General features: G+C 44.3%; 1 protein-coding gene across 7 annotated transcripts in view; it reads right to left on the bottom strand.

Annotated features, from left to right (window-relative positions):
- Positions 1-858: 858 nt before the first annotated feature.
- The window catches only part of ADNP2 (ADNP homeobox 2), a 31,141-nt gene continuing 18,872 nt past the window's right edge, over positions 859-13,127 (bottom strand). For 6 of the 7 annotated variants that reach the window (XM_053206103.1, XM_027069252.2, XM_027069251.2 and 3 more), the window contains 2 exons: positions 10,209-10,298; positions 859-5,632 (listed from right to left, as the gene is read on the bottom strand). In XM_053206103.1, the coding sequence (XP_053062078.1) occupies positions 2,357-5,632; positions 10,209-10,298 (3,366 nt within the window). In that variant the 3' untranslated portion in view covers positions 859-2,356. Of the gene's footprint in view, positions 5,633-6,308; positions 9,938-10,208; positions 10,299-13,127 lie in introns of those variants that run through there. The other variant, XM_027069254.2, reaches the window with a different exon arrangement.

Genomic DNA, 13,127 nt, shown 5'->3' with positions numbered 1-13,127 from the left:
TGCTTGGGATTCTCTCTCTCCCTTTCTCTCTGCCCCTCCCCTGCTCATTTGTTCTCCCTCAAAATAAGTAACTTAAAAAAAAAGGAAGAAAGAAAAGAAAACATTCATGACCCTTAACATGAGGCTGAAATCCAAGAGGACTTATCCAGATCTCTCAACCGTATTAGAAACCTCCATTCCATTAGCAAGGCAGTGACCCACTCTGGAAGCAGCATGCTGGTGTGGGTGGAGGACAGATCAAAGAAAAGCGTTCACACAGACTCAGCATCAAAGGCTGGCCGACAGCTACAACACAATTAGAAATCAGAATTCCTGTCACAGTGGTTCTCATCAGGGCAGATTCAATGACATCTTTGGTTGTTATGACGGGGTGGGGGCGCGGGGGTGGCAGTGCCGTGACTGGAGCAGCCGAGGCCACGGGTGCCAGCCCAACACTGCACCGAACAGGGCGGTCACCCCCAACAAAGAATTATCACCCAAGAGGCTAACAGGAACCCCGACTGACATCACTTAACAAAGGTGAGCCAGGTGCTCCCCTCACCGCTGCACACAGTAAACTGCTGCCGTCAGCACCTCCAGACTGGCCTCCACCACACGGACGGTCACCAGCACAGCCTCAGGACAGGCGAGTTCGACGCTACGTGACATCCGATTTGACGGTGGAGGCCAACATCACAGACACGTCAAGAGGATTTAGCCACATCTACCGTGGAGGCACTGGTAACTAGCTCTTCGGGGTTATCCTGACCTACTTTCACAGTGACAAGCAGTGTTTTTCAGCAAATAAATGTGGTATGTATTTCTACATTTAGATGATTACTAAGTCACAGTGACACATCTGTTAAAAGAATTAAACAGTTCTGTTTGCAGTGGTATAACAAATTTTAATTCAAAATAGACACTCTGAAACAACAGGTTAAAAAAAAAATAAACTTCAACAAGCTCTTTTTGGATTTACAACAGAGTACACCAACAATCACAGACCAGTTTCACAATTGCCTCAAAAATGCACATTATAGCAATTACATGCAAGAATTCTACTTTTTAAAATCCACAGAGTAACATGGTCTTATTTCCCAGAGACCGTTATATCCTCTGAGTACGTCGGACAGGTGCCTCTGCTGGGTACCACCAGGAATATGATTTAAGGTCAAAACTGGCTGGTCTCCATTGCTGGCTCTGGTGCTTTTAGTTATTCTGTGTGTGGAAAAAAACCCTGGAGGTTTAACTGTCCAAAGGACAGTAATACAGTGGAGTTCTTCAGCAATCCCCACCCCATTAACCCAGACAACTGGGCTAGAGGAAAGCCCATCTCCCCAGAACAAGTACGTTTACCTCTAGAAAACTGTCAAAGATGTAATACGGCAACACAGATACAGCTCTTGCTCTACTCATTTCACTTCGTTCTCTGAAAACCTATGTCTACACTCTAGTTAGCTTTCACACTCAGGGGTAAAAATTTTATTCCTGAGTCACATGGTCCTTTCCTTTCACTGGTTTATGAAGAGTTGGATTGGGAGGAGAGTCTGAGTGTGTGTTCAGCATTTATTCTAAAGGCACTAAAAATGTATTGTCTTACTTTTGAACGGGGAAATGACTTACCACCATATCAAAAAGGGGAGAAGTCCACACTAAAAAGGATTTCCGCACCTACAAAACTGCTTTATTTGAAAATAACTCTTAACGAGCTAAATAGCAAGCTTCAGGTTCAGTATATTTTTAACAAAGGAAAACATTTGGTTTTCTATGAGTTGTAATAAAAGACAGCAGCTAGGACAAACTTGAAAAAATGTAAATCAGAATCACAATCTAGAAAGCAAGTACCTTGAGAAGAAGAAACCAGCGCAAGTTAACGCAGTGCGTCCTGAGGGAAGCACACACATCACAGGGGTGTGTACTCACTTCTGTCAGCCTCGGCGCTTACCGTTTGCTGCTACACGTGAAGCTAACTGAGGGAGATCAATGCAGTTAATCAAGTATTCTGAAACAAGCTGAAATTTCCTTAAATGAAAACACAAACATACAGGTTTCAGTTTTCATCCTACGATACTGACACTACGAGGAAACAAGACGTGCATGAAAGAGCCAAGGATTTAATTTACATGACAGGGAAGAACTAAAAATAATTGTTACAAAATCAAACTGCAGGAAACAATAAATCCGAAACAACTATTCACTTCTTTTATATAGAAGTCTTTCTTTCTGAGCACCTGAAATAAATCTAAAGAGCAGCATAAAGACCACTGAAATTGATTAGTTCAACATACAGTGAAGAAAATAACATTTTTTTAAATCTCAATTGAAAAAACTACTAAATATCTAGTACTTCAGATTTCCTATTTCTTTTTTTTTTTTTTTACAAGTTTTGTGGCTCAAACTCAAAGTTCAATCTGTGTTTAACGTTTTTAAGTTCAGACATATCAAAGCCTAAAAGCACAGAAGGCTTGTGATTTTTTATTGCTTTCATGCAAATGTATCTTCTTTTTCCAAAAAATGAAGCCACATCAATCTTCCACACCCACAAGAGTGAGGAAAGAAGTTCTATTTCCTTTTTACTAGGATATGGTCTCTTGTGGAAATAATCTCTAAGAAATTGCTTTTTTTCCTCGTAAGAACGGTCTTCATATTTTTTAGGATTTAATGCTAAAATCTGAAGGGCATCCTCACTAATGAGCGGTCCCTCTGTCCTGATTTCATTCCTTTGTCTTTTAAAAGGCACCGCACTCGTCACCTTTTCGGGAGCCGGGGCTGCGTCGGTGTTTATGACGAGGGGCCGCTCCTCCACGTCCCTCTGGTCTTCTGTCCCAAAGTGGCCATCGGGCAGCTTCCTCTTCACAGAAAAACTGGAGTCGTGGATCACTTCCCCATTCACCAAGAGCAGCTCGCTGTTCTCAATAAAACTAGGCTGGATCTGGAGGTCTGAGCTGCTGTCCTTTGGGGCACTCCTGCAGCGCAGCAGGTGGATGGCGATGGCTGCCAGGGTCATGTTGCCCGTGTAGACCCCACAGCAGTGGATGCACTTGAAGGCCGGAGACTTCAGGATGGTGTGGACCGTTGGTGTGATGTGGTGCCTCTCCTTCAAATGCAGCTCGTATGCCTCCGTCGTCACAAAGGTGCCAAAGCAAAAGGGGCAAGTCAGAGCCTGTTTGCTGGGGCTCCCAGAGGCGCCCTCCGTCTGGGGCCTCACCTTTATATACACAGGCACCAGTGACTTGGAGTGTATCCCCGCCAGTATCGCCAAGTAGACTTCCCGCTCCCCAAGCTCCTCCTTTGGCAATATGGTAATGAAGTCAAGATGGGGAAACAGCAGGTTGCCATTAGCATCGATATCCAATTGAAAACCTTTGTTACTATAATCCACAGGTAACTTCTTCTTCCCTCGGTGCACAGTCCTACTGTGCTCCGAAAGACCTTTAATGTCATGAAAAGTGCACGGACAGAACAAGCACCCCAGGCCGTGCATGAGCAAGTGATGGATAAGCTCCTCCTCGGACACTAAGCACTTACAAGAGAGACAGCGAACGGTCTTCTCTCTCATCCACTTTAAAAACGGCGCACACGCTGCCAGCTTTTCAGGCTCCAGTTTTTCAGCAGATTTGGACTCACTATGCTTATGAGCCACTTCCATATGAACCTGGTAGACATTGGAAGGGAAGAGCTCATTACAGACCGGACAGGTTTTCCACTGCTTCGCCTGTTTGAGCGCCTGACTGGCCTCTGCCACAGATGGAGACGCCTGAACAAACATATTCTGAGTGGCATTTACCACCACTGGAGGAGAGGGCATGCTGGCCATGGAACTGGCCATCTGCGCAGCTGTGCCCGACTGCAGGAGCTGGATGGGCACCTGGGGTGGGGGGACAGTTGCAACACCTCCTGGAGGCACAGGCAAAGTGACAGATACGGGGGCAAGTGTGTACGTGGGAATCCCATTCACCTGTTTCCCTGTAGGTATCAGCTGTCTGAGAATAGAGCCTGACGTGAGGAAAGTGGTGTTCTGAGAAGCGCCAGGTCTAACTGGCTGACCTGCAGGCAGGATGTTGGTGCTCACAGGCTGATTCAGTTGCAGGACGCCAGGCCTCACTGGCTGGCCCACAGGCAGCACTCCTGACATGACAGGCTGGCTGAGCTGCAGAACACCGGAATTAATACCCTGGTTCACAGGGAGAACACCCGACGAGACCGTCTGGTTGGGAGAAAGGAGCCCCGGTGGGACGACCTGGCCTGCAGGCAGAACCCTCAGCGGGACCGTCTGGCCCGCAGACAGAACCCGCGAGGGGGCCGTCAGCCCAGCGGGGAGAACCCCCGATGGGGCCGTCTGGCCAATGGGGAGAACCCCTGACTGGACCATCTGGCCCGCAGGAAGCACCCCAGAAGTTGCCGTCTGTCCCGAAGGGATGACCCCGGCAGGGGTCATCTGGCCTGCAGGCAGGACCCCTGACGGGACTGTCCGACTCACAGAAATCACCCCTGGTGAGACGGCCTGAAGAACCCCGGGAGTGACGGACGGACTGACAGGAAGAACTCCAGGCCCAGCAGGTCTGTTTACTGAAAGAACTCCAGGCCCAACTGGTCTGTTTATGGGCCCGACCGGCTGGCTAAGGGATACGGCCCCTGGGCGGATGGTCTGGTTTAAGGGGAGGACACCAGTTGCAACAGACTTATTGATAGGTCCGACTGGCTGACTCAAGGGCAACACAGGAGGATTTGCAGACTGATTAAGCGGGACTCCATGAGAAAGAAAGACAGGCTGCGGGGCTGAGGGCGGCAGAGGGAGGTTGCTCTGGCCCACCGGCAGAGGACTGGAGACCAGGGTCACGTGGGACTGGGCAACAGCAGGCGGAGAGTGGGTGAGGCTTCCAGAAGTGCCCGAGGCCACAGTCACTGGCTGGACTGCGCCCTGCACTGGCTGCACGACGGTCTGGCTTTGGCTGTTCTGAGGCAAGGCAAGACGAAAGCAGGGAGATGTGGCTGTGATGCCCGGAGCTCCGCCGTTTGGGGGCACGGCCAAGGGTGCCACTGGCTTTGGAGCAATGTGCATCTGCTTCAAAAGGCCGGGCTTCTTAATATGTTCTGAGATCACAGATCTGAGTTTATTTTCCAAATCCCTGTGTATATCTGAAGTCAAAATATGGTACATTAAAGCATCCTGGCTGCTGGCATTGGCGTTGCACTTTTTACAATAGTACTTGTCAGACGGTGGCATCTTCTCAGTAGAAAGACTTTCATCGGTTTTCGGTTGCTCACCCGTTTCCTCAGTTCGCAGGCCAAAGTAGGAGTTAATTAAGTAGTGAAAATGGGCTACCAGCACATGCTTCTTCATACTGTAGTACAAAGTGTTTGAAAAGTTACATTTTAAACATGTAAAACTTATCACATCACTCCTAGAAGACTTAGGTTCGCCTAAAATATTCACTGTGTAGTTCTGGACTTTCCGGACAGGTGCATGAAACATTCTGAAGTGCCTTCCCACAACTTTGGGTTGAGAGGAAAATACACAGTTTGGGCAAGGGATCACCAGCTCTTGATCAATTTCGTCTTCATGGTAGCGATGTAAATGATTTTTGAATGAAGTAAGCACTTTTGTAGAGTATTTACAGAGGCTACAACAGTATGGCTTTGTTCGATATCTCTGTTAAAAAAAAAAAAAGAAAGTCAAACATACTTCAATAAAAATACCAGATCCTACACCTTCTACAGTTCACAAGTATAGGATTCTTTTTCTTCTAATGTGCCAGATAATGTAACACTATCATCCCTCAGGGAATGGTGTTTTTCTGAGCCAGGGAAAGCTTTTTCTTAGAGGGCCAGAGAGTAAATACTGCCTCTATGCCAACTACTTGATGCAGCCATCGTAACACAAAAACGCCTGTAGATAATATGCACGTCAACGAGCGTGGCTTTGTGCCAACAAAACTATACGGACACTAGTTCAAATTTCAAAGAATTTTCATACCACAAAACAGTATTCATTTTTCGCCTCAAACGTCTAAAAATGTAGCAGCGATTCCTAGCTGCAGACAGTGCTCACAGGACCTGGCCCATAGCACGTCACTCCGACCCCTTCCAGGCCATCTACTAAAACCTGAATCTCCTCACTCCAGTACAAGAAACTCTGTTCTCTGCTACAGAAACTTAGTCTCTCCCTTTCACATCCCATTTCCCCTAGTTCCAATGTTGTTTGTACTTCAAATTCTAAAACCTCTAGAATTTACCTGCAAATAACCTAACATGCAAATTGTTAAACCGTCATTACTGTTATTTCCCTCACTCCTAGAGAAGGTAGGAGCCAAATGGACAGTGCTTACAACACGCAAGTGTCCAATACGCTATGTGACAAGTTGTAAGGAAAGAGGCTGTTCCTCAAGAGCTACAACAATCCTGAACGAGTTCCAGGCCAGAACGCAGACCAACCACGCAGAACTTCTCTTCGGGGCAAACATAGGGGAATCCAATAGGCTTGGGGCATAAGAACAGGCATCTGTATAAGAGCAAGACAACGGAGCGATGCAATGTTCTAACATCCAAAAATTTGCTGGGTTTGTGAAGGTCTGACAGCCATGAAGTCTTTGGTCTCGCCAGTCTCCAGACCCTTGAGGTGCTGAACCACAGAACACCTGGCCCTAGTGTCACTGAGGAGGAAGATAAGACCTGGACCTTCATGCTGGGTCCCAGCATCGGCTGTAGGGGAGATGGGCTGTGTCATAGATCTCTCTAAGACACGGATTCTTGCTGCCACAGCGGATCACCCCACCCTTCCTAAGCTTGTGTTCTCATGCCCCCACACACATTCTGTAGCTTCTGTCACCCTCTCTCTATTTGTACAGGTTTCCCTCTTGTCACAAGTCAGAGAAGTCACCCAAACATGTTCAGCAATGTGGACCTGCCTTCTCAGCAATTAGCAATATCCCAGGTTCTGCCATTCTGATAGCACGCAGAATAAACCTAAGGCAACAGCCAACCCCGGACCAAAAACTAAAAAAACAACAACCCGTATTTCACAGATTCATATTTTATTATCTCAGAAATCTGGATACACCTTACAACTAACAGTTCAACAGTACAACAAAGTTTAAGCACTGCTTTAGGTTTTTTTTTTATTAGTGGTTCATTAAAAAATGGTGTGTCTCAGAACATAGTCAATAATTTTGTAATAACATTGTATGGTAACTGACTACACTTATCGTGGGGAGCACTGAGAAATGTACACAGTTGTTGAACCACTGTGTACATCTGAAACTAACATTATACATCAACTATACTTGACTAGTACAATTTTTTTAGCATTTTTAAATTTTATCTTTTATATATATGTGTGTGTGTATATACATATATGTATTTTATTTTAGAGAGAGAACACGCATACGTACAAGCAGGGGGAGGGGCAGAAGGAGATAAAGAGAGAATCTCAAGCAGGAGCCACGCTCAGCTTGGAGCCTCACACAGGCTCAATCCCACAACCCCGCGATAATGACCTGAGCCAAAATAAAGAGTTGGACCCTCCACTGACAGCCACCCAGGTGGCCCTAGAATTTTTTATTTTTAAGTAACCTCCACACCCAATGTGGTGCTCAAACTTACAACCACGAGATCAAGAGCCTCATGGTCTACCAACTGAGGCAGCCAGGAGCCCCAATAATACATTTTTTAAACGGTGTGTTTTATACTTAATGAAATAGCGTAGTGAAAAACCAGTTAATGAAAATTACACCAATGAAAGAGCCAAAAGCAATTACTAACAACTGCACGTTACTATACATTAATGTTGAACAGATCTTTGGATTAGGGAAAGATTTCTTAAATATGAAAACAAAAACATAACCCATAAAAAAAAAAAACTGATAAACTGGACTCCATCAAAGTAAGAAAGCTTCTGCTCTGTGAAAGACACTGTTGGGGTGCCTAGGTGGCTCAGTCAGTTAAGTGTCCGACTTTGGCTCAGGTCATGATCTCTCGGTTTGTGAGTTCAAGCCCTGCGTTGGGCTCTGTGCTGACAGTTCAGAGCCTGGAGCCTACTTCAGATTCTGTGTCTCCCTCTCTCTCTGCCTCTCAAAAGTGGAAGGGAGGGAAGGAGGGAGGGAGGAAGGAAGGAAATGAAAGAAGACAAGCCACTGGCTAGGAGACAATATTTGCAAACCTCACACCTAATAAAGGACTTATATCCAGAATACATGTTGTAGACATGTTCAAGTCCCAATAAGAAAAAAATAACCCAAATTTTAGAAAATGGGTAAAAGACTTTTACACTACCGGAGGGCATCCAGCTGCCAAATATACACATGAAAAGATGCTCAACATCATTAGTCACTAGGTAAATGCAAATTAAAACCAGAAAAGGTACCACTACAACCCTATTAGAATGGAAAATAAGTGGATAAAACCATTAAGCACCATAAATGAGACAGAATTGAGGCTAGCTTGTGTGCACAGTAACTAGACCCCCTCCCCCCCATCACAGAGGGAAAGCAAAATGGTATAGCCACTTTGGAAAACAGTGTGGCATCTGTCATAAAGATAAATTTGTACTTCTTTATCATATACAATCCAGCAATCTCAAGCCTAGGCACTTATCCAAGAGAAATGAAAGTCTACGTTCCCATAACAGCCCCCTGCGGAAGCTCTGGGGTGAATATCACTGGGGAACATGGGGAGTGGAGACCTGGGCCCTACTGGCAACAGAGGAAGAAAAATGACCAAGGACAGATGCAGAGGATCTAGGTGCTGGCAGAAACCCCTGCCCTGGACAGTTCACTGTCTCCCCGTCAGGCTGCTTCCTCAGGTCTTGCACTGAGCTCCGTCACCTGACAGGACCTTAGCACGTCTCTCTCCCCAAAACCCGAATGTTTAACAAATCTCTTTTTTCTGAGCCCCTGAAGACCTCACTGTAGCACAAGCCACAGAATCAATCCAGCATGACTGCACATTTCTGCCACCTTAGGAACAAACAGGAATAAGGCCCTGAGCTAGCAGACAGCACAGCCTCTGCCACACCAGGCTTCGGTGGCTTTTCTGAACATGGTGTCTAGTCAACAAATCCAAACACCACTATTTCATACTGATTTAACACGTTATGCCTAGGCTCTATTCACCCCAACAAAAACATACACACCTTGAGGAAAAAACCTAACTTGTACCTCTTTGTATTAGGCACTCAGAAAGTTTTACCTACTTTGTAGCAGGTTTCAAAAAGTGTTTCTTGATGAAAAGCATATAATTATATATTACAGTGCATGTTGCGTTATAGGATCTTCTGAGAATTTGGAAGACAGAAATCAGTGAGATGGAAGATTCATGAAGTCAAGGTCTTCAAAGCAAGGCATATCTGAACAGCCATATGCTGTTCCAAGCAGGAGAATTACCAAGTCAGAGGGGTTTCAAGGCATCTTGTGTCTGATGGTAGAGAGGGAAGTGTTGGGTCAAGGAGGGCAGGAGACCAACAGGTGTGACACAAGACAGGCAGAAAAGTGGAACTGAGAACAGTTGACAACAGAAATGTTGATACAGAAAATCGTGACAGAACAATGACTGACTAGTGATAGGAAAAGTTTATTTAAAGTCAAAAGTCCTGGGGAGCCTGGGTGGCTCAGTCAGTTAAGTGTCCGACTTCAGCTCAGGTCATGATCTCGCGGTCTGTGGGTTGGAGCCCCACACTGGGCTCTGTGCTGGGACAGGCTGAGCATGACAGTGAGGAAGATGCTAATGTTATGGATGGCTGGATAGTAGGAAAGGGTTTCCAGAAAACACTTTAATGAGGAGAATTTAGCTTGAATCTGCTTGGGTTTGGTCTCAAATTATTATAAATTGTACTCCTCAACTAAAAGATCTGTATTTTTAAATTGTAAGCTTTCAACTTTAAATTTCTGAAACCAGGATGTACTTTCATCACACATAATGTCATGGCATTTCTTTTTACTCAGAATGGTTAGAAACCAAGGCCCTTCTTATATGAGTAGCATCTTATGATCAAGGACAAATAACAGTTTCACTACATCACTTTTTCAACTTTATGTACAGAAACCTCTCAAAGCATCAATGATTCTATATTATAAAGCATTTCACTTTCTCCTGCTCCTTCCCTGAGTGTTTACATTTACGCCTCTCCCCCTCACTCATCAGCAATCCAAACACATGTGATGTTCCTCAAAAGTAAACTGAAACTTACCCCCAGCTTCTGAGGAAACATAAAAATCAAATACAAAAATACATACCACTTTCTTTCCAGAAGGTTCCCAGAGAGAAATATCTCCCCATGATGTGTTAAAAAAGTACTTCTCTCCTGGATCAAAGCCTTTAAGGTCCTTTTAAAAAGGGAGAAAAAGAGAGACCATTAAGCAATTTCAGAAGATAAATAACCTGAAGGGATTATTTAGCACCTAAGAAATCTGCGGAAAGTGAAATGAAAATGTAGCCCATGAGCAAACAGCAGCCATAAAGCACAAGAACAGAGGAAAAGGCTGAAATAATCCAATTAAATATTAAAGTCTTAAAGATCTTTTGAAAAAAAATATTTTATTTTTTTAATTTACATCCAAGTTAGTTAGCACATAGTGCAGCAATGATTTCAGTAGATTCCTTAATGCCCCTCCCCCATTTAGCCCATCGCCCCTCCCACAACCCCTCCAGTACCCTGTTCGTTCTCCATATTTAAGAGTCTCTTATGTTTTGTCCCCTTCCGTTTTTAGTTTCCCTTCCCTTGTGTTCATCTGTTCTGTGTCTTAAAGTCCTCATATGAGTGAAGTCATATATTTGTTTTTTTCTGACTAATTTCACTTAGCATAATACCCTCTAATTCCATCCACGTAGTTTCAAATGGCAAGATCCCATTCTTTTTGATTGCCGAGTAATACTCCATTGTGTATATATACCTCATCTCTTTTATCCATTCATCCAGGGATGGACATTTGGGCTCTTTCCATACTTTGGCTATTGGTGATAGTGCTGCTGTAAACATTGGCATGCACGTGCCCCTTCGAAACAGCATACCTGTGTCCCTTGGATAAATACCTAGTAGTGCAATTGCTGGGTCACAGGGTGAAAAATTTTTTTAACATTTATTTTTGAGAGAGACAGAGAATGAGCAGAAAAGAGGCAGAGAGAGAGGAGACACAGAATCTGAAGCTGTCAGCACAGAGCTCCGAGCTGTCAGCACAGAGACTGAGGTGGGGCTCGAACTCACAAACTGCAAGATTATGACTTCAGCCCAAGTTGGACACTTAATCGACTGAGCCACCCAAACACCCCTAAAAATTAAAGTTTTAAATTGTAGTTAAAAACTATAGTTTTATAAGAAATAAACAGATGAGATTTCCCACTAATGATTTTTATTTTTTAAGTTTATTTTGAGACAGCGCAAGCATGGGTGGGGCAGAGGGAGATGGGGAAGGAGGATCTCGAACTCATGAACCCTGAGATTATGACCTGAGCCAAAGTTGGACACTTAACCGACTGAGCCACCCAGGCGTCCCCCTGCTCCCATAATTTTTCAAAAAAGAGAAGCTCCATAAGCAAATACGGTCTTCTGTCAGGGGTGAGCACTTGGGAGGCTCCTGGGAGAGTATCAAGTAGGAGCTCCAAGTGTGTGCCTGACCAAGGACACCAGAGTCAGTATGGGGAGGACAGTGTGGACAAGGGTGCGGCCAACACAACAGAAGGGGGTGAGGAGACGGAGGGAGGGATGGGGATAGTGAGAACTGGACAACCAGATGCAACAGTGTTCACACTGAATCCTGCGTCAGATAAACCAAGTGCAAAACGTATCTGGAGGAAAACTGGAGAAGTCAGAATGTGGACTAGGTATCAGATGAGAAAGACAAGCATTAACAACACCGAAAGATGCAGGTAACTGAAAAAGCATGACCAGTAAGAGAATAAGAGCTCACTGTGGTAAAGACTCTACTCACACAAGTGTTTGCACAAAGAAAGAGAAGGCTAAACAATAAGATGTCAGTAGCGGTAATCTCTGAATGGCAGAAATGTGGCATTTAAAATTTTATTTTCTAAAGAAAGGATTACCTCCATTTTCTAACTTTCCCAATTTACACTGCTGTTTTTACAATGATTAAAGATTATTTGTAATACAAAAAAGAATTAGTTAAGCCAGATAATAATATAATAGCTGTCTTCAAATAGCTGTAATATGCTAATACACTGCTTACCAAGTCAATTCAGAACTAGAGAAAAGTGCAAATTCGTACAAAGATTTAAATTGGAAATAATGTATTCTGAGGTGGTAACATATGTACAAGTAAAACGTATGACAACAATAACACAAAGGCTAGAATGGGAAATGAGAGCATAGTATTGATGTTTTTTTCTTTTAATCTTTATTTATTAAGTAATCTCTATACCCCATGTGGGACTAGAACTCACAACCCTGAGATCGAGTCGCATTTTCTACCAACTGTGCCAGCCAGACACCCTCTGTAAGGTTCTTATATGTGGAGCAGTATTATATTAGAAGGTAAACAGGGGCGCCTGGGGGGCTCAGTTGGTTAGGCATCGGACTCTTGATTTCAGCTCAGGTCATGATCTCACAGTTCGTGAGTTCAAGCCTTGCATCAGGCTCCATGCTAACGGTGCGGAGCCTGCTTGGGATTCTCTGTCTCCCTCCCTCTCTGCCCCTCCCCTGCTTGTGCTCATGCTCGCATGCTCTCACTCTCTCTCAAAAACAAATAAATAAACTTTAAAAAAAGGTAAACAAAAACATACAGCTAATAAGCCAATAATGGGAGATAAAATGGAATCATAAAAACCGTTCAATCCAAAACAAAGCAGAAGAAGAATAAAAAAGGAAGCACAGAAAAGACAGTAAAAAGAAACAGTGACATGGGCAATTTAAACCCACCCATATCAATAACCACATTAAAGAACAAGAGCTGGAAACTTTTTCTAAAGTAAAAGCCAGATAACAAATATTTAGGGTTCTGGCAGCCATGCAGGCTCTCACACAATTACTCAGTGCCACCATCATACACAAAGGCAGCCATGAACACTAACAAGCATGGCTACGTTCCAAGACAGTTTATTTACAAAATAGACAGCAAGCCAGATTTGGCCCACGAAGCATAGTTTGCCTACCCATGGTCTAAATACTTAAATTAAGAGGCACAGAGTATCAGACTGGGTAA

The sequence above is a fragment of the Acinonyx jubatus genome, chromosome D3 (genome assembly GCF_027475565.1).
Source record: "Acinonyx jubatus isolate Ajub_Pintada_27869175 chromosome D3, VMU_Ajub_asm_v1.0, whole genome shotgun sequence".
In the NCBI taxonomy this organism is placed as follows: domain Eukaryota; kingdom Metazoa; phylum Chordata; class Mammalia; order Carnivora; family Felidae; genus Acinonyx; species Acinonyx jubatus.
Note: the sequence above shows the minus strand (reverse complement) of the source record. Positions and strands in the feature narration are given on the sequence as shown.